Source organism: Pyrus communis, chromosome 4 (genome assembly GCF_963583255.1).
Source record: "Pyrus communis chromosome 4, drPyrComm1.1, whole genome shotgun sequence".
In the NCBI taxonomy this organism is placed as follows: Eukaryota; Viridiplantae; Streptophyta; class Magnoliopsida; order Rosales; family Rosaceae; genus Pyrus; species Pyrus communis.
In genome coordinates, this window is record NC_084806.1 from 26,210,184 (window position 1) to 26,230,907 (window position 20,724).

General features: G+C 38.5%; 1 protein-coding gene across 12 annotated transcripts; it reads left to right on the top strand.

Annotated features, from left to right (window-relative positions):
- The first annotated feature begins 5,624 nt into the window (after positions 1 to 5,624).
- Positions 5,625 to 16,045, top strand: LOC137731141 (E3 ubiquitin-protein ligase COP1-like). Of its 12 annotated transcripts, none has more exons than XM_068470235.1 (15): positions 5,625 to 5,759; positions 5,962 to 6,069; positions 6,260 to 6,665; positions 6,750 to 6,827; positions 6,908 to 7,063; positions 7,157 to 7,459; positions 7,957 to 8,114; positions 8,230 to 8,295; positions 8,427 to 8,505; positions 13,680 to 13,835; positions 13,942 to 14,040; positions 14,681 to 14,785; positions 15,096 to 15,275; positions 15,469 to 15,579; positions 15,661 to 16,045. In XM_068470235.1, the coding sequence occupies exons 3-15, from the start codon at positions 6,351 to 6,353 to the stop codon at positions 15,829 to 15,831; spliced, it is 1,977 nt and encodes a 658-aa protein (XP_068326336.1). In that variant the 5' UTR covers positions 5,625 to 5,759; positions 5,962 to 6,069; positions 6,260 to 6,350; the 3' UTR covers positions 15,832 to 16,045. The 12 variants fall into 12 exon arrangements, with proteins under 12 accessions (XP_068326336.1, XP_068326340.1, XP_068326337.1 ...); XM_068470239.1 differs by having other exon boundaries at positions 6,263 to 6,665; XM_068470236.1 differs by having other exon boundaries at positions 6,278 to 6,665.
- The last annotated feature ends 4,679 nt before the right edge of the window (positions 16,046 to 20,724 follow it).

The window sequence follows — 20,724 nt, forward strand, 5'->3', positions numbered from 1 at the left end:
ACTGAAGAACAACCTCAATGGGGTGGCTTTGTTGCTGGTCGCTCTTACAAACCATGAAATATAGAGATGGCGCATGAGACTCTGATGAACAACTACTTCAACCCCAACTCCGTGTGCACAAAAGAGGATTTCAGATTCCAGATGAGGTATCATGTCTTCGAGCGTTTACTTCATGATGTCTAACATGTTAATCCATACTTTCGACAGAAATTGGACAGAGCAGGCTGCCCTGGTTTCTCACCATATCAGAAGGTTACTATTGCACTCCGAATGCTGGCCTATGCCTCCCCAACTGATGCGATGGATGATACATATGGTATGTTTGAGTCTACATGCCTTGATAATCTTCTTGAATTATGTCACACAGTTGTTCAGCTTTACAAAGAGGAGTACTTTTGTGAACAAATCAAGTAGATATGGATCTGCTCCTTCGTAAAGCTAAAGACTGTGACTTTTCGAGCATGATATGGTCATTATATTGCATGCATCAGCATTGGAAGAACTGTCCCACCGAATGGCAAGGAGGCTTTAACGGAAGATCGAGAAAGACTGTGACTTTCCGAGCATGAGATGGTCATTATGTTGTTCCTCGTTTGACACATGGATTTGGCATGCTTTCTTTGGAGTCCCAGGATCCCAAAATGACATTACAGTTCTTGGGCGTTCACCCCTCTTCAATAACCTAACAGAGGGAAAATCATCTCAACTTGACTACTACATCAACGGGCGTCAGTACAATATAAGGTATTACTTAGCAGATGACATCTACCCAAAGTGGGCAACACTTGTCAAAGCAATTGCAAACCCTGTGGATGACGCCCAAAGGTGGTTTACCTTACACCAAGAGGCATACTGGAGTCAGGCAATTGCAAACCCTGTGAATGACGCCCAAAGGTGGTTTACCTTACACCAAGAGGCATACCGGAGTCAGGTTGACTCCGGTATGCCTCTTGGTGTAAGGTAAACCACCTTTGGGCGTCATCCACAAGGTTTGCAATTGCTTGGATAAGTGTGGCCCACTTTGGGTAGATATCATCTGCCAAGTAATACCCCATATTGTACTGACGCCTGTTGATGTAGTAGTCAAGTTGAGATGATTTACCCTCTATCAGGTTATTGAAGAGGGGTGAACGCCCAATAACTGTAATGTCATTTTGGGATCCTAGGACTCCAAAGAAAGCATGCCAAATCCATGTGTCAAACGAGGCAACAACCTCTAACACAATAGTTGGCTTTCTCGATCTTCCGTTAAAGCCTCATTGCCATCCGGTAGGACAATTCTTCCACTGCCAATACATGCAATATAATGACCATATCATGCTCGGAAAGTCATAGTCTTTAGCTTTACGAAGAAGTTACCTTACTTTTCGAACATACTAGCCAGAGTCACCTCATGTAACCTGTACGAGTGAATCAATAGCTCATCAATATGCTAGCCAATAGCTCATCAACATGCTAGCTGGAGTTACCTCACGTGACCTATACGGCTGAATCAATAACTTATCAACATGCTAACTGGAGTCACCTCACTTGACCTGTACAGCTGAATCAATAGCTCATCAACATGCTAGCCAATAGCTCATTAACATGCTAGCTGGAGTCACCACACGTGACCTGTATAGCTGAATCAATAGCTCATCAACATGTTAGCCAATAGCTTATCAACATGCTAGCCGGAGTCACCTCACGTGACTTGTACAACTAAATCAATAGCTCATCAACATGCTAGCCAGAGTCACCACACGTGATCTGTACCACTGAATCAATAGCTCATCAACATGCTAGCCAATAGCTCATCAACATGCTAGTTGGAGTCACCTCACATGACATGTACGGCTCATCCATAGCTCATCAATCAATGCTAGCACATAAGTTGGAGTCATCTATAGTGACCTGTAAGACTGAATCTATAGCTCAATAAGTATACCTGCACATGAGTCGAAACCACCTAAAGTGGTCTGTACGACAGGACTGGGTATAAATAAATACGCTCAAGTGCTACAATCACGTGAAGACTGTACGAATGATTGCGGGTTACCTATGAGTCGGAACCACCTATTGTGGTCTGTACGACAAGACTGTGCACCTACCTTGGATCCAAGGTGAGCATAAGGTACGGGAGGTGAACATCACGTGAAGGACCGTGCTCTGGCCACGAGCGGGAACACTAACACCGGGATGCAGGTTTATGAGCTCCCAATGCATGTCAACATAACATGTACGACTTATGGGCAACCTCTACGACAGTGTCGGAGTTGCCTATGATTGTAACTTGTACGACAATATCGGAGTTGTCTAAAAACATAAATATAGTCATGTCATAACTCGATCATTTCGAGTAACACCATAAACTCACACGAACTTACCTGTGCGTCCTGCGTTCCTCTTCGCACTTCAAAGCATTTACAGTAATTATGTGCAGATAATATACATATGGATATGTCATGATACAATCTAAAACTCAACCATAACATAGTGTTTCCAAATATATAAATATAACATGGCGTCAAATGTATAATCTGTAACGCCCCACTTCCAAACTATTTATTTTTGGGAATAATTATCGATGATAAGCCTGACTAGACACTAATTTAATTAACCATCATTACTTACGTTTCCTTACTTCATTTCCTTGATTCCTTACATATTAATTTATAACCAACATTTAACTACCAAAATCATAAGGTTGAATCTCACATTTTCCACCAATATCCTTCGCATTGCTCAATTCCCCAAACAAGGCTATTGTCCCAATTAATTAGTCTCGTTTATTGTATGGTTGCATCTGACGTCTCATTATACTGCCTACATACCCTAAACAGGGATCAAGCCATTGATAGTTCGCACTAGTCCTCCAAAGCATTCACAAAAATTATATGAAATATTCAATTTATAAACGTTTGTGGAGATGTCAATCTTATACACACACACACACACACACACACGATAGAAGGGAAATGACCCACTCACCTTAGGTCCGCGCTACAACTCCTAAGCACGAATATCGAGACGTCACGAACGATCCTCACGTAGAATAATTATTCAGTCACGTCTCAGAACTCTTATCCATAGAACCCATAATTTACATAAAACACATCCCAAGGACATTCTATAATGATTTGAGATCCATTGACCAAAAGTCAACCTTTGGTCAAAGATCAACAGTAGGGTCCACTACCCTACGTAACTCAATCCAAAAGATTCGCATCTCGGATTTCCGATCCGAAACTTCTAAAGATCCACATTATACTTCTAGAACATAATACTAAAGTTTCATTACGATTCAACGTTTTATTTTACGAACTTACAAATCCAATTTAGGAAGATCCGTATGTCAGATTTCCAATCCGTAAGTTTCTAATATCCTCAAATATTACATACCATAATGTATTCAAATCTGGTGACGATCCAACGGTCGGATTGTCAATTCATGCAAGGACCTCTTAATGGCCAGCTAGGTGGTCAACTTTGAAACTATATTAAACATCATAATTTCACTAAATGGATGTCAAATATGGAATCGGGCTTCAAAATTAGCCTAGGAAGGTCAGGTGGAGTCTCGCCCACGCACCGCCACGGTTTACCGGAAAATTCCACTATTTCTAAAAACTCTCAAATTTCACAGAAATGAAGATCTCAAAGAGAGGAACAACTTTCATCCCTGCCGAGAAGTCTAAAAGTGGACGGAAGATGGTCAATTTTGCCCACAAAGCCGGTGGGTGCCTAAAGCTTCCCAATGTTGATTCATAGGGCTGGAAAAAATTCCCAAACCATCCCGAAGTTCGGTAATCCCGTCCCGAAAAATATCGAAATATTCGGTATGGGATTGGTTTCCAAATCCCATATGTTCGGTATTCCTGAAATCCAGAAACGTTTTGTTTCTTTAGCTTTTATTTCACACTTCCCAACTCAAAAGCAGGAGCCTTTTGGCTCCCACTAACAGAAGGCACAAAAAATAATATTAAAAAAAAGGGAAGGCACAAAAATAATATTAAAAAAGAAAAGGCACAAAATTGGTTTTTGGCTTTCGGTTCTCACACTTCCCAACTCAAAAGCAGAGGGTTTTGGCTCCCACTAATAGAAGGCATGAAGAGCAGCTCTTTTGGGGTTGAGAAGCAGATAGAGGAAGGAGCTACCGCCGAAAGCTCTTGAGTTTGGTTTTGACTCCTAAGACAGAGAGCAGCACTCTTCGTGTTGAGAAGCAGAGAGAGGAAGGAGCTACTGCCGAAATCTCTCTTAAATATTCGAAGCTCGACCCATCTTCTTTATCCTCTATGAAGCTTTCTTTGAATTAGGGTTCGAATTAGTATTTATAAATTAGGGATTTACTATTTAAAGCTTTTAATTGTTTCGATTTGGATTTGGATTTGGATTTCTTGATTAATTTTATGTGGATTTGGTTGATTTGGATTTCTGGATTTCCATGGTCGATTTCTACTTTGCATGTTCGATTTCTTTTCTGCTTTGCGTGCCCGATCTACAGGTATCAGCTTCTTTCATTAACAAGAAGCCAAATTTCTATTGAATTGGAATCCCGAAACCATACCGAAATTCCGAAAATATTTCGGGAATACCGAAATTTTGGTTTAGGATCGGGATTCAGATTTTCATCCCAAAAAGGATCGGTTTAGGATTCTAGATCCAATTTTCGGATCGGGATCCCATATCGATCCAGCCCTATCGATTCGTCATCTACGGTGGTCCAACGAGGTCAAGGTTGGTTGGGATTTTCTCCTGGGATGATGGGCTACAAAGCCCAAGTGGTGGCATCGGCCATTACTTTGCCGATTCGCCGAAAATTTGAAAAGAGTGGCCGAACATGGTTTTGACGCGTCGGATTTTGTGGCTTTGCCCTGCCACATGTGGTGGTTTATAAAGGTGGTTCTTGGTTGGGTTTCGTAGAGGGGAATGAGAGCTTCAAGATGGTGGTGGTGGCGTCGAAAAACTCCATCGGAGTTGGCTGGAATCGGCCTTAGAAAATGGAAGGTCACGAATGTGGTTTTGGGTTGTGCACGGGAAGGAGAAGCTGGGAGTTTCTCTCCCTTTCTCTGATTGGCTATTGCCCTCCTTCCTCCCATTCTAATTGGTCACTCACTCCTTTATCTAATTGGTCCTTTACTAACACAAATCTAATTGGGCCACTTTCCGACAAGGTGAGAATTCAAATAATTTATAACTAAACTTTAAATAACCATTTTCAAACGTCCATAATTATACCGTTATAATCTAGACTCGCAAACGGCCTTCGCCTATGCGTTCGTACCAATGAGTACTACGATGATACGCTAAAAGAATAAGTCCCACATCTCTCAAACCGAAGGTCAACGGAAGTCAAAGTCCTTGCCTCTAGGGCATTTTTAAATTTACGCTTTTAAAATTAGAGATGGATTGTCACACCCTCAGTTGGAGATAGTTTTTATTTTTACAGAGCTATATTTAACCTATAACCATGCATTGTTTATTAAAATATTTATTTATCCTTCTAATCCCCCTTGGGCTGAAGATGGCCGAAGTTGCAGCAATAGAAAGCCCAGCCCAAATGACGGGCATCGGCGAAAAGGCAAAAGAATGTTGGTTGTGGGTACACGTGGTTGATGGTGCACTTCTTATTTTTGTGTTACAGGCTGACATTGCCCATGAAGCTCACGAACAAAATTAACCTCACTCTCTCTCTCTCTCTCAAATCTTCTTCCCTTCCCTTAGCGCTGCAAACCTCCTCAATCTGATTCACCTTCTTCAACCAACCGGTCCCTCAAATTGTAAGCTCTCTCCCTCTCCCTCTACCGATTTAGTTTTCTTCTGGATTATTTGTTTGGCTTTCATTTGGGTTGTTGATGCTTTTGCTGTTTTCCCTCAACTGATTTGATATTCCATTTTTGTTGATTTTAGAATAATTGTTGATGTTTTTGGCTTTTTAGTTTGCAATTTTGCATTGATTTGAATGGGTTTACTTATTTGAAGCTGCAGTGCACCCAATTTGATTGGATATTGAAGACAAGGGTGGAAGGAGAGGCATTCCTTCCTTGTTTAAGATTATTCTTGCTTGCAGGTTGCACCACTGGTCGGTTGGTAATTTCAAGCACTCAAATTTTTATTTTTTATTTTTTGTGTGAATATGTTTGGTACTCTGCAACTGGGGAACTGGGTTACTGGGGTGGGGGCTTTTATGTTCGAGTTCCGGGTGCTTGATTTTATAACTTATAAGCATGCTTAAATTCTCATGTGTAATACATGTGCTTGCTTGTTTCTAAGTTGACAGAAGAAATATATGTAACAGTTTTGATATCTATTCCCCGGAGAGGGGAGTAGTGGTCAACCGGGGCTCAAGCAAAGGTTTAGAGAGAGAAAGAATGGATGAGTGCTCGACTGGGGCTCTAGTCCCGGCAGTGAAACCAGATCCAAAGGCGTCAAGCGTCATGGATTTGGCAGATCCAGGCAGCGGTCACGTTGGTCGTCTGGTGCATGAGAAAGAACTGGCAGAGGTAGACAAGGACTTGTTATGCCCAATTTGTATGCAGATGATAAAGGACGCCTTCCTCACAGCGTGTGGTCATAGCTTCTGCTACATGTGCATCATCACCCACCTCCGCAACAAGAGCGACTGCCCTTGCTGCGCCCAGTTCCTCAGTGCCAAACAATTGTTCCCTAATTTTTTGCTGGACAAGGTTTCCTCTCAAATTCCCACTCCTTCAAGGTGAAAAATGATATACTTGGAACTGCAGCTTACTGTTATATGCCATGTACTGTAGCTTCTGAAGAAGACTTCAGCTCGTCAAATTTCCAAAAGTGCATCTCCTGTAGAGCATTTTCGCCAGGCATTGCAGCAGGTGAGTCTGGCTGTACGAGTCAAGTAAAATAACATATGAATTGTCGTTTGCTGTCTGAATGTGGTGTTGTGCTGTGATAGGGATGTGAAGTGTCAATCAAGGAACTAGACACCCTGTTGGCACTCCTGGCAGAGAAGAAGAGGAAAATGGAACAAGAAGAGGCGGAGAGAAATATGCAAATACTGCTTGACTTCTTGAATTGCCTAAGGAAGCAAAAAGTTGACGAGCTTAGTGAGGTTTCTTTGTATACTCTTGGCGTTATTTGAAATATTTGATTGAACCGAATTAAATGGTATCTGTTACTAATTCAATTGATTTATATATTGCAGGTGCAAACCCATCTCCAATTTATCAAAGAGGACATAGGTGCAGTAGAGAGATGCAGAATGGACTTGTACCGTGCCAGGGACAGATACTCTGTCAAGCTGCGGATGCTTGGAGCGGATGATTCTATTTCTGGGGCAAGAAAGCAATGGCATTCCTCTCCAGATAACAACACCGGTGCGCTTAGTGGACGAGGAGGGATGTCATCTTGGAATCTTCCGAGAAGGGATGCTTTAAGTGCATCAGACTCCCAGTATCTAACTCAAACTGGTCTTGCCGTAGCCAGAAAAAAGCGGGTCCATGCACAGGTCAGTGACAGTCCTGTAATGATTATAGACTATTTTTGCACTTTATGTGCGTCTATCTTATGATGAATACACTTGTCCCGGGGGATCATTGCTATTATTTAGACATTAGATGGTGGTTAATATGGGCAATCCCCTCAATCATTCCAAACCTGTTTCTCATTTGCTCCTCAACAAAAGCCACCTGAATTGTAGTCTACAAATGCATTAATATAGCTCTCTGTCAATTTGGCATGAAATCAATACTTACACTGGATTTTGGTTATGGGGTTTCTGGACTTTAGTTGAGTTTACGTTTATTTTTGGGTAATTGTTATTAGAACTCCAAAATAGTCACTCCGCACCCCTCCCTACCTTATTTTTTTTTCATTGGAGTGGAGAATGAATTTTTTTGGACTGCCAACGCCTGTACTGATCAAGTTAATTGAATTTAAGGTAAGCTAGACCCTCCTCATTTTTATGGTTGTCTTGGTTTGTTCTCGTTCCATCCCTGGCTGTAGTTTGATGAACTTCAAGAGTGTTACCTGCGAAAGCGGTGTCAGATGGCGAACCAACCGTACTCCCAGCAAGAACGGGATAAAAGTGTAATACAGAGAGAAGGTTATACTGCAGGTCTTGCTGATTTTCAAACGGTGCTCACTACATTAACACAGTACAGGTATGATATCAGATATTGGATCGCTTACAGAAATTTACTTTTCGTTTGGGTCAACATTCAGATATACAGTTTTATTTACTATAATCACCATTCTGTTTTGTTTGCTATGAAACAGTCGAATGAGGGTCATGGCTGAACTTAGGCATGGGGATCTATTTCACTCAGCCAATATAGTATCCAGGTGATTAGTTATGTTGCATATCATGTCTAACTTTCAGAATTAAATGTCTTGATTCATTATAGATGAAATATGTTCTGGAGAAGTTGTTACTGGTATTGTTAACCTCATACAGTTGTTCACATTCATTGCAGCATTGAATTTGATTGTGATTACGAGTTATTTGCTACTGCTGGAGTTTCACGGTGCATAAAAGTTTTTGACTTCTCTTCGGTATGATTTTTATTTTACGATTGTTTTTACCCTTCCAGCAACATTATTTTTCTGTCGACAGTCAGTATTGTCAACTTCTAAAAGAAAGGGTGTTCAGATACTTTAGGTTTCTTGAGTGCATTGCCTAGTCAACTACTAAAAGAAAGGGTTTTAAGATATTTTCGACAAAGACAAATTGCTTTATTTTTTGATTGTTTGAATGCCTTCCTCTAATATAACAATAGAGTATTGACTCAATACAAAAGTTGATTTTACTCGGTACATTTGAACAAATAGACTTAGATTAACCATTGAACAATTAGCCAATTTAAAGAAAATTACATAAATAATAAACATTCATGTATGCTTTTGCAAAAAATCTATCATAATATTTTTTTTCCGGGAGTATGAAGAATATTTGTTGGTGCCAGACGCAAAATCCTTATACCAAAATTCCATATGCTCCTACTTCCATCTTTCTGATAAAAGAAATACTCTAGTCTATGATTAAGCTCATAAAACTCAATAGTATTGTCCATACATTAAAAGAGAACTCAAACATCAAATATGAATATTAATTAGTACTGAGCATTAAAATTATAGATCAGACTAAGACGTTCTCTTAGCCTTAGCTGAAAGATTAGAACCATGTGACAGAAGAGAAAATGGTTTTTTTGTATGAAGAACCTGTATGAAACCACGAACACAAGCCTGTGGGAATCTGCCATCTCTTTTTAGCTCTATCTGCCATCTCTCTTCAAGTAGGATATCTCATGCAGTAGGTTTGCTTTTCATTTTTTTAGTCCCATGTCACTCTCCAATCCCTACGTCAAATTCAAGCTAGTGTCCAGTCCCTATTAAACTAAGCTCATTTTCTCTACCAATTGAATTAGAAAATTCACATGCAGCTGTACAGTTTACCTACAGATAATGTAGATTTCCAGGCTCCTGCTCTTCAACTTAAATGTGTAAAGCATTCATAGGATTGAAACTAAGAGATGTGAACACAAAAAGTTAGAGATACGCAAAATAATCATTTTCTTTTTCGGCCCGAGTAGATTCTTGAAGTTTAAGTTGACTGATTTACTTTATAAGTTACTAGCCTCTAGTCTCTCAGCACGTGCTGACGCATTTGCAAGAGGCATTTTTTCAATTACGCGCAATGCGCGACATACAAACTTTTAATCATGCACAAAGACTCAACAAAATATTATTCTTGCGCCTGTTATGCGGATTTTACTAAGAAAACTAGTGAATCTTGTATTTAATCATGGTATAGATATAATTGAATAATGTATAACAGAGATTGAACAAACCTTATTATTGGTTTTCGTCAAGAGACTTTAACCTATAACTTTGGTTGACAGAAATTGTTTTGAAATGCGCTCGAGTCTAAAGGCTGAGTCACCAAAAGATTTTGTGATATTCGATATAACACAAGCAAAAACGTGTGAGAAACAAAGTCCTAAAACAAATAAATCCCTTCACCACTGCTTGCAAGCATCTTAAATATAATATTATTATATTACAATTAAATCTATTAGGTGAACATTGAAGAAGCAACAATTGACATTACATTCCAAGGCTTTTCAAATTTGGCAACAAAAACATATGCTTCCCAGCAACTTCGGGATGAAAGCCTGACAAATTCCTTAAGTTTCCAAATGATTGGTTGTGATTAGATAGGTTTGAGTGCGTCATGCGCCCTTCTGTAAACACAAACAGATAAGTTGTCACAGTATAGTTGAATAAAACATGTATCAAGGGAACATAATTAATCACAATTATTCGTCAAAAAAAGCACTTTAGTGCCTATCTACAAGAATACGGCGATATACAAAATTGCATGAACTATAGGTGTTAGTTTAATGAGTCAACAATGAAGCTCTAGGAGAGAGTAATTGAGCATAGACTAAGGTAAGAGACATGGGTCTCAGCCAATCAATTCGGGCTTATGCCAGGAACTATGGAAGAAATCTATCTTGTATGGACATCGAGGGATCGATATAAAGATATGCAAAAGTATTTGAAAATCATCGTTGTAGATTTGGAAAAAGCGTACGATTAGAGAATTTTTTTTGGAGCATTCCAGAGAAAGAAAGGAGTACGAGTAGCATATATCTAAGCAATAAAAGATATGTATGATGAAGCAAGGACTGTAGTAAGAATTCATGAAGGACAAACTGAAAGCTTTCCTATAACCACAGGGTTGCACAAGGCTCAACTTTAAGTCCATTTCATTGGTAATGGATGAGTTAACGAGATATATTCAAGATGATATCCCTTGGTGTATACTTTTCGCAGATAATATGGTGATGATAGATAAAACGCAGAAAGGAGTGAATGCGAAGCTTAACCTTTGGCAGGAAGTGTTGGAATTTAAAAGTCTTCGCCTAAGTAGGTCAAAGACATAGTATATGGAGTGCAAGTTCAGTGAGAATGGGGATACAAATGAGATAGGGGTGAGGACCGAACATCAGGAAGTACCAAAGAGTGAACTCTTTCGTTATCTTGGATCAATCTTGCAAAAGAACAGAGAATTGAACGGAGATCTCAATCATAGAATAAAAATGGATGGACGAAGTGGAAGAGTGCATCAAGTGTGTTGTGCGATTGTGGTATGCCACTAAAGCTCAAGGAACAATTTGGCAAGTAATGCTTTATGACACAAAATATTGGGCGGTCAAGCATGTGCAAAAAATAAGTGTAGCGAAGATGAGAATGCTTTGTTGGATGTGTGGGCCGATGTTTTAAAAGGCTCGTCTCAGGGCGTGCCTAGGCGGCATCTGAGGCTGGGCGTCAGTGTTCCCACCTCTGTTTTGAGGGAGTGGGCGGAAGGCTTCGCCAAAGCATGTTTGGGCAGTGGAGGCACACCTCAGGGCGTCCGGGGCATTCATCTGGGCATTTTTCTTCAAAATCTAGGTTTTCTGAAATGTTTTATGCCGTTCAAGTTTAAACAAAGAAGGATAGACTTTCTCTCTCCAAATCCCGTAAATTTCCATAATAATTGCTCCACTGAGCCTTTATTTCATTTTAAATACCCTATAAATACTCCACTCAACCCTTTATTTTCCTTTAAATTCCCATAATTATTGCTTTATATCATTTTACATACCCTATACTACTCCACTCAGCTCTTATTTCCTTTTAAATTACTTATAATTCCAACATTCAACCTGTATTTTACTTGAAATTTTCCTATAATTGTGACCATTCATCCTTATTTTCCTTGAAGTTCTCTATAATTGCTTACAATAAAATAAATAATTATAACATTTTGAGACTATATGACATAGTTTCCAAGTACAACTAGACTTAGTAATAAAGAAGATGATATTATCTTTGATTTAGTTATAGTTATATTTGTTTTTACAAAGTATTATATTGTTATAAATATACTTTATATATAATATATATTAAAATTTTAGGTTCCGTGAGGCTTCGCCTCATGCCTCACGTCTCGCGCCTAGGTTGGGCTATCCATTGGACACCTCAGCCATGCCCCCCGCCTTTTAATACATTGGTGTGGGCACACGAAAAAGGATAGGATTGAAAACATGGATATCTGAGGTAGAGTAAGAGTGGCCACAGTAGAAGATAAGATTAAAGAAAATCGGTTAAGGTGGTTTAGACATGTGAAACGAAAACTTACAAATACTTTGGCTAGAAAATGTGATTACCAGACAGAGGCTTGAGGCAAAAGAGGTAAAGAAAAACATAGGGAGACTTGGAAAAGATACTTTAAGAAAATACATGGAATACTTGGAACTAACTGAAGACTTGGAGCAAAACTGAGCTCAGTGGCGTTCTAGAATTCATACCACCAACCCCCCACTTAGTGGGATAAGGCTTTGTTGTTGTTGTTTTCGTCCAAAGGTAATGCTAATGAGACTAAATTTGCCGGCAAAATTTTATAAACGAAATGACATGATACTTAAGTGTGGATTAATGTGCTTATTTTTTATTGGTGACACATCATTTAATTGGAAAATTTTGTCTACAAATTTAGTCTACATACTCTTTGGTCTAAAAGACCAAAAACAAATAACCATCATCAAACCAATACCTCTTTGTTAAATCCCTGATGATTGCACACAGAGAAAAACATTCTTGAAACACCAAAAATTAGAACATGCACCTGTAAATGGCATAATGGCTAATGGGGTACAACCTTAAATCCCTTACTAACCAAAACTAATAGGTATACCTAAGCAACCTCAACCAATGGCATAATGCAGCATTTACACGGTGGGATTGTTCGACAACAAAAATGTCATTGTCTTCCCCTCTCTCTAATTGAAACAACATAACTTCATCACGTTAAAATTGAACAACCCAATAACATTGAATTGCTGATAAAAGAGAAAGCTAAAAATTGAACAACCCAATAAAATTGAGCGAAGAATCAAACCAAAAAGTCGAATTTCTGCTTGAGTTTTTGGGATATGGAGGCTTGGAGAGCTTGTTCTGAAGTGGAAGAGGCGACAATGATCCATTCCCAAAATGGCAAAATCAAAGCAATGAACTTGATCAAATACCTAACAAAGCAGTGAAATACCTTGGCAAATGCTTGGAGCTTTGACAATTTCGATTGCCAAAAGCAATATTCTTTCAAGGTTGGACAATCTGCAGTTTTCACCAAGCAGTTTGGATTTTATTTCTCTACTTTTGCGAAACTGTTTCCATTTACACATTCTCGTTTTTCCATCCTCAGTTTAGACGTCTGCACTGTGCAGCGGACTTGCGTTTGCTTTTCCTTTCTCTGTTTTCTTTCTTGGTTTTTTACTATATTGTCCCCATCAAATGAATTTTTTGTCTTTTCAATTCACTATAATCAAAGGACAGTTTAGGTACTTTCTGAAAATCTAACCATAAGGCCTTCTGCCTTAATAATATAGATAAACAAACGTAAAAATGTCCTTCCAAATATCTAAATTTTACTTGAGTTGGGTTGAAGGAGGTACTTGTATCAACTTAACCTGTGACATCAGATCAATGTTAGCTCCCATTTAACTTTAAGTTTAGTTAAGGGAGGTGATTTCACACCCCCATTTAGCTTCTCATAAGCCCCTCTTTATTTCTTTGCATCAGATTGAATACATCAAACGGAAACAGCCATTCAATTGATATCTCATTGACTACTGTTTATAGGCTTTTGGAAATTTTGATATTAATTGTATGATACTTCTTCCCAGGTTCTGAATGATCCAGTTGACATGCACTGTCCTGTTGTGGAGATGCCTACACGTTCAAAACTTAGTTGCTTGAGCTGGAACAAGTTTACTAAAAACCATATAGCCAGTACTGACTATGAAGGAATAGTAACAGTTTGGGATGTAAATACTCGGCAGGTATATGATTTTACTTAGTCTGATAGATTTGTCATGTGTGATTTGAATTTTTATACTTGTTGCATCACTTTCAGTATTTTTTGCTCATGCTTACACTTTTTGACAGAGTGTCATGGAATATGAAGAGCATGAAAAACGTGCTTGGAGTGTTGATTTTTCATGCATAGACCCCACGATGCTTGTATCTGGTAGTGATGATTGTAAGGTACTCCGAAAGTCTTTATAATCTTGAACCAAGTATTTTATTATGATTATGTGACTGGAAATGTAGTACCTCTTTCTTTTCGGATAAGCAAAGAAGTATTATTCTATATGCACCATTTTTTGCTTATAAAATTGTTAGTAAGAAATTTCTGAGAACACCCAAAAGGGGCAAAATACTATATTTTAGTATGGTAGTAATTATTGTTGCAAGTGACCTTCGGGTTTAGGCAAAATGCTATATTTGCCATGCTTGTCCTAAGGTTGCCTTGCTTGGTTTACGCTTACAAAATAGTTGATGTATGCTTGTATCTAATTTATTCACTATATACAGGAGGCTAAATTGATGTGTTGTGTGTGTACAATGTTGATGTGTCCCTTGGTTGTGGAACTGTTTCCGATGTTTTAACTTTTAAAAGTACCAGTAAATAATTTTTTATAACAATGTTAAAACAATAGTTGTATGCTTGCGTTAAAATTGGCTTGGTTCAGGCTAACATGACTACAATATTCTTACCATCCGACCGTCAGAATTTAAGTGAGCAATTTTGAGCGACACGTACATTTGCTTTCTTCTTTTTTGATGCTCGAGGAAGTGTGCATTATAAACTAACCACATCCTCTATTCTTTGTATAAAATTCAGGTAAAACTTTGGTGCACAAGGCAGGAAGCTAGTGTTATTGATATTGACATGAAAGCCAACATATGTTCCGTCAAGTATAATCCGGGATCTAGCAACTTCATTGCGGTATGCACCTTTCATTGCCAATATTGGAGAAAAGTTATGGCACGCTATCTGCTTCATTGTTTGATCTTGTTTAGTGATTTGAGTGCAACCTTGTGCTTTGCTCACTTAATTTGCAGTAATATACTGTGCCTGAGCAATGCACTGGACTTACATGTACATACGCTAATGTGTGCATGCACACATCTGTTGAGTTTTTCTTCGACATCCCATTATGGGTGGGGTATGTCGTGTATAAAAAGTCATACATGATATGTCCTGTTATTTACCATAACATAAAGCTGAAACCTTTTCCTCCTTCTGGCTTTTCCAGGTTGGTTCAGCAGACCATCACATCCACTATTATGATTTAAGAAATCCGAGCGAACCACTCCACGTGTTCACTGGGCATGGGAAAACTGTTTCTTATGTAAAATTCTTGTCAAACTATGAGCTTGCCTCTGCATCCACTGATAGCACGTTGAGGTTATGGAATGTGAGGGATAATATTCCAGTAAGTGATTATGCCTTGAAGAAAACTGACTTTGGTACACTTGATATAGTTAACGAGTTATTATATGCTCTAATCTACACGGAAAATAAAACTAATTGAGAAAATGAGAACAGAATGGACTTGTTGACATCATGTTATGAAACTTATTTATCGATTAACTAAGTTGTACTCTTCATCTGTGTTTTGTTTGAAGGTTCGTACTTTTAAAGGTCACACAAATGAGAAGAACTTTGTAGGTCTTACCGTAAACAGCGAGTACATTGCGTGTGGCAGCGAAACAAATGAAGTGTTTGTGTATCATAAGGTTAGTGGCATTCAAAAAATACGCCATTCCTGCATTTTGTTAACTTGTGATTAACTAAAAGTTTCCGGTATAATTTGTCAGGAGATCTCTAAACCTGTGACTTGGCATAAATTTGGGTCGCCTGATTTGGATGACACAGAGGATGATGCGGGGTCGTACTTCATCAGTGCTGTATGTTGGAAGAGTGATAGCCCTACCATGCTAACTGCAAACAGTCAAGGAACCATTAAAGTGTTGGTTCTTGCGGCATAGACAACAACTAAATGGAAACTAAAAGAAGGATTCACGAGGAAGAAAGTTGTTGCAGCGATTGTTTGTAAGCGATATTCCGATGTTGACGTGTAAATGCTAGGATTGAGTTGAGATGCAATGTCAGTGGAAAGTTTTATTATTTGTTATACAGAAGATACTAAATGTGCCAAAGAAAGTGAAAATATATAGCAATAATATCATTGATTACCGAGTGTCCTTGTGTATTATGAGCCTGTGTGCCCGTCCTTTCTTGAGTTCTACAGATTTCTTCGTCCTCAACAGATTCATGTATAAGTACAGTAAAAATTTAGTTTTTTGAACTTCAGTGTAATTTTTATTATTTTGTTTTATCATATGATTTCGTGTTGTAGTTAGGTTGATTAAGCAAACAAAAGCTAATACCGTGGGTGTTTTTAAAGTGCGCACCTTCAGTGTGGATGGGAATCTAACGGTTGTGAGTTGTTGAGCTCGCGCGTAGAACCGAGTCTTTGTGACCTAGTGTAATTCGTACCCTTTTTTTTTTTTTTTTTCACTGGGTGTGTTTTTGTCAGAGAGAGGGAAAGCTAAGGGTTTATTGAGAGGGAGCTGGTGTGAGTAGTCGAATTGAGGTGGATTGAAGCTCCATTTCGATTGTGACTCGGTAACCATATATCTTTTAATTTTTTTGGTTCACTGCGTGTAGCTTTGTCAAAGAAAGAGGGAGAATTGAGGGTTGTATTTGCGGGAAAGAGAGACAGAGAGGGAACTGGTGAAGGGTATGAGTGCTCGATTTCAGGTGGATTGAAGCTTAGTATGAATTGGAGTTGACAAGGGTGGTTCGTCCACAACCTCCGAAGAAATGCAGATTGTGAAGGGCAGTTTTATGGCGTGAGTTCATCCAAATCCCACATATGTGAAGACGTTGTGTGAAGAAACTGTGATTAGAGTGTTGCCGTCGTCGCGTTCACTATGACGGCAACTAGTTCAGTCAATTGGTCGAAGTGTTGCAGGCTGTACGTTTCACTTCCATTTCCGTTCTATTTTGGTTCTAAAAACCAACTTTGGGTACGTTTGTAAGATATTTATAATTTTGGGTTTTAATCCATAATTTTGTGATGAGTTGTGGTAAGTTGTGTAGATTTGTAACAGGTAGTTATTGAATTGTAATTTAAAATTAGTACCAGGCGGAATATCATGTATATAAAAATTATAATCTACTGGACTAACTAGTCAAGCCCGCTAGTCAACTAAGATGGATTTGTTAGTCAATAAATCAAAGATTCAATAACCAATTTCAAATACCAAAAACTATCCTAGTCAGCAAGGCCTCAGTTCATTTCAAGTTATTAATGTGTCAAATGAGCATGTTGTGAGCATATACCAATTAAATATTCAAGTGATACATGTAGCATGTACATGTACGTGAGATATGTGACACAATATAAATAACTTTGGACACAAGATATTTTTAGCGGGACATACCCACCTCTGGGTTAAAAAACTAGGGACTCTCCACTAGTGTAAACAAGATTCTTACAAAGTAACACAAAAAACCCAATTCATGGACCTAGTCTATGAAGTAGTTTTACCTTTGTGCAACATTGCCTTACACGAGAAGGATTCCTTCAATCTTCATGAAGTCGCAGCTCCTCTTGTGCTCTTCACTTTAAGGCACGGAAATGGAGTCATCTCCAGTCTTCCCAAGATGGCAGCTCCTCCTAAACTCTTCACCTTGTGGCACTGAGATCAACACCAACAAATGCTATAATGTTATGATATGCTTACAAAAATCTAGATTCAAAGAACCAGTCATATTCTCAAGTCAAACAGTTGAAGAAAGAACCTAATGTGAATCCAAATGCATGGTCTACAAAGGATTTAAAACTTAAATCTAGACCAAGAACTTAATGCAAAACCTTAAACAATGCAGCCTTAATATGCAATGATTTGGTGTTTAATGCGTGAACTTGGTTTTGCAGCTAGGGTTTCATAAATGGGGAGGAAGAAGAAGGTAGAAGCATAAATGCTTTCTCTCAAACTTCTCTCTAGATAGAAATGTACCCGGAAACCCCCAAAATCAAAGAACCCTAGCTGGGGATCTTAACCCCAAAAGCATCAGCTTGTTTTTCACCTACCAAGGACACTTCTCGAACTACAAACTGATCAGAAACGATCAAGGGCTGAGATTTGACCATCAACAAAAAGCTATCAAAAAGCCCATGTGGGCAGACCTTAAATTGTATGCCCAGCAGCTGGAAATTGGTGGGCAAAACTGATGAGACAACTAAGCTAGTCAGGAAGTAACAAGAATTTAAACATGAAATGCACATGCATGACCAAACCTTTTGAAGTGAGATGTGCCACAACCTTGAACGTTTATTCCCAGCAGCAGTAGCCCATAATCAAAGAATAGTCTAAAGCAAGATTGAGCATGTGGTACAATTACAATGTTGATAAGCAAAGCCAAACCTAAAAGTCCAGACTTCACATAATTCGATGAGGGATGAGTTAGAAATAGACGAAATCATCAAGGAAGTAGAAGATGTAGATGCAGGAGATCAATTTGCTGCATGGAGGGTTGTATTTGCGGTACCAAATACAGACGATGAGTTGAAACTCAAAGTGAAAATAGAGTTTGATTCGTTAGACGAAGGGTATATTGTTTACAATAATTATGCACTTGCAGTTGGGTTTGCGATGCGGGAGTATAGTAATAAAAAGTGTAGTGATGTTAATTGTTTGGTAAGAAAGAATTTGTTTGTTGCAAACAAGGAAAAAATATGATGGATGCTAATCCCAAAAAACAGTAAAATAAAAAATAAAAAATAAAAGGTAGAAGGGGAGATACTAGAAGTGATTGCAAGCCGAAAATTGTGTTATATAAGAAAATTGGTTGTGATAAGTTTGTTATTTAAAGTAGCCACATCCCTTTTGGTTATGAAGGCTGAATGGATTAACAGAGAGTTGACATAAATGTTAATTTTGGGTTTCAATCCTAACGGACTTTAGGGTTTAAATCCTAATTTGTTTTTAGCACAGGACTATCTTCCAATTACCTTATCACCACGCGGATCATTAATTCAATTTAGCCTAAATATTATTATTCAAGAAATGAGATGTGTGTTCTTACTTGGAGATGCAAGTATTATTATCCTAATTGTATTTAACATCGTATTTCAATTTGCATATAACTCGTAATATTAGGACACTAGCGAATATCCTTCTTTCGTTTTTGTGTCTCTTCTTCCTCCTCTCTCTTTCCAAAACAATAATAAAATAGCAGGGAGAAGAAAGAAGAGAAAAGGAGCTCCTTGATTTTCATTCTCTCTAAATTTTCCCCATAAATTGTAGAAATAGAAAAACGAAAACGAAAACTTAGAGAGGGATGGGGAAAAGAGATGACAGTTGGGGGCGATATGAAGGTGGTTGGTGCAGAAGTGGGATTCGATAATAGTAAGTTCCCGTTGATCTTTTGGGAGGTGGCCGTGGCTTCCACCGTCGTATTGGGCTTCTTGTTTGGCCTTCTGGATGTTTAAGCTTCTATTGGGGGTGCAAAGCTACATAAGAGGGGTATAGTTTTCATCGTTATAGTCACCAACCACTCCTTCCTAAGTTGCGGTGCAAGGGCTCGATTGAAATAAATGATTAATTAAACCAAAGAGTGATTCCTATGCACATTTAGGCAGAAAAAGCATGCTTTCAAAATGTGGAACTAAATTTGCAGGCAAGTCTTAAGTGTTCCTCAATCCAAGATTTATCAACCAATTCATGTAGTTCTACCAACCCCTTCCATCTTGCCTAAAATTCTTTTTTATTTTCAATATCCCGCATACACTCATGCAAATCCTTGAAAATGCCATCAACCCAACCCTTGTCATTGAATTTGTTTATAATATGCCACATGTAGTACAAATGAAAATTTGTTAGTTTGCTGCCTATCGCCTTTGCTGTGGCTCCATCTTGATCTATAATTATGATTTTCGAATGCTCACTCGTCATAGATTTAATGAATTCTTCAAACAATCATTCAAAGCTCTCGGTCTTTTCATTTTTCAGGAATGCATAACCTAATATCGTGGTTTAACTTAGCTATTAACTCTTAACAAATGAGCAAAATCATCTCGTACACATTGGTGTTGAACGTGGTCTCAAACACAACCACATCACCAAAATGACCAAACCATGTTGTGAATTAGAATCTACCCAAAAGAAATTGTCAAGTGTTCTGCCTTCCTCAATCTCCTTCTTGAAATAGAATGACTCATTTTTCTCTTTCTCATCCTCAAAATGCTCTTTGAGTAATCTCGCATCATGCCCGATTAAATGAGCTTGCAATTACTCTTTAGCATTATACATATCCTTCGGGGTGCAACCAATATTTTCAATTCCTCCACTTTGCACCTCCAATAAACCCACTTGTTTACTAATGAAAATATTTGCATGCACACATTTCCAATCATTGTCTTCTTTGCCTCCGAAACTCGGCGATGAGATGTAAATAAGTGTCAGGCACTTTCCATAAGGTGGTAGTGTCATTCGTTAAAAACTACTACAACAAACTTTTCATGGCTAATTCCTTTATACAACGCAATTTTCGCCTTACAGTCACATCTAGCACCTCCCCTCCAACCTTGCCGATTGGGGTTGAGATTAACATCCACCCTCTTTTTGCTTTGTTTGCAACAAACAAATTCTTTACTTACTAAACAATCATCATCACTGCATTTTTTTTTAATATGCTCCCGAATCCCAATGTGACAACCCGTCCCTAATTTTACGTTTTATAAATCTTAAAAATGTGAATTTATGAAAATGACCTAGAGGCGAGGGTATTGACTTTCGTTGGCCAACATATAGTGAGACGTACGAAATATTCTTTTAGTGTATTCTTGAAGTACTCAACGATACAAACGT

What these genes read in the sequence shown, in the direction of transcription:
- LOC137731141 (XM_068470235.1), top strand. Translation starts at nt 6,351, where the DNA reads ATGGATGAGTGCTCGACTGGGGCTCTAGTCCCGGCAGTGAAACCAGAT. An exon ending in AAAAGCGGGTCCATGCACAG is followed by an intron (nt 7,460 to 7,956) that starts GTCAGTGACAGT and finishes CCCTGGCTGTAG; the next exon opens with TTTGATGAACTTCAAGAGTG. An exon ending in GATCTAGCAACTTCATTGCG is followed by an intron (nt 14,786 to 15,095) that starts GTATGCACCTTT and finishes TGGCTTTTCCAG; the next exon opens with GTTGGTTCAGCAGACCATCA.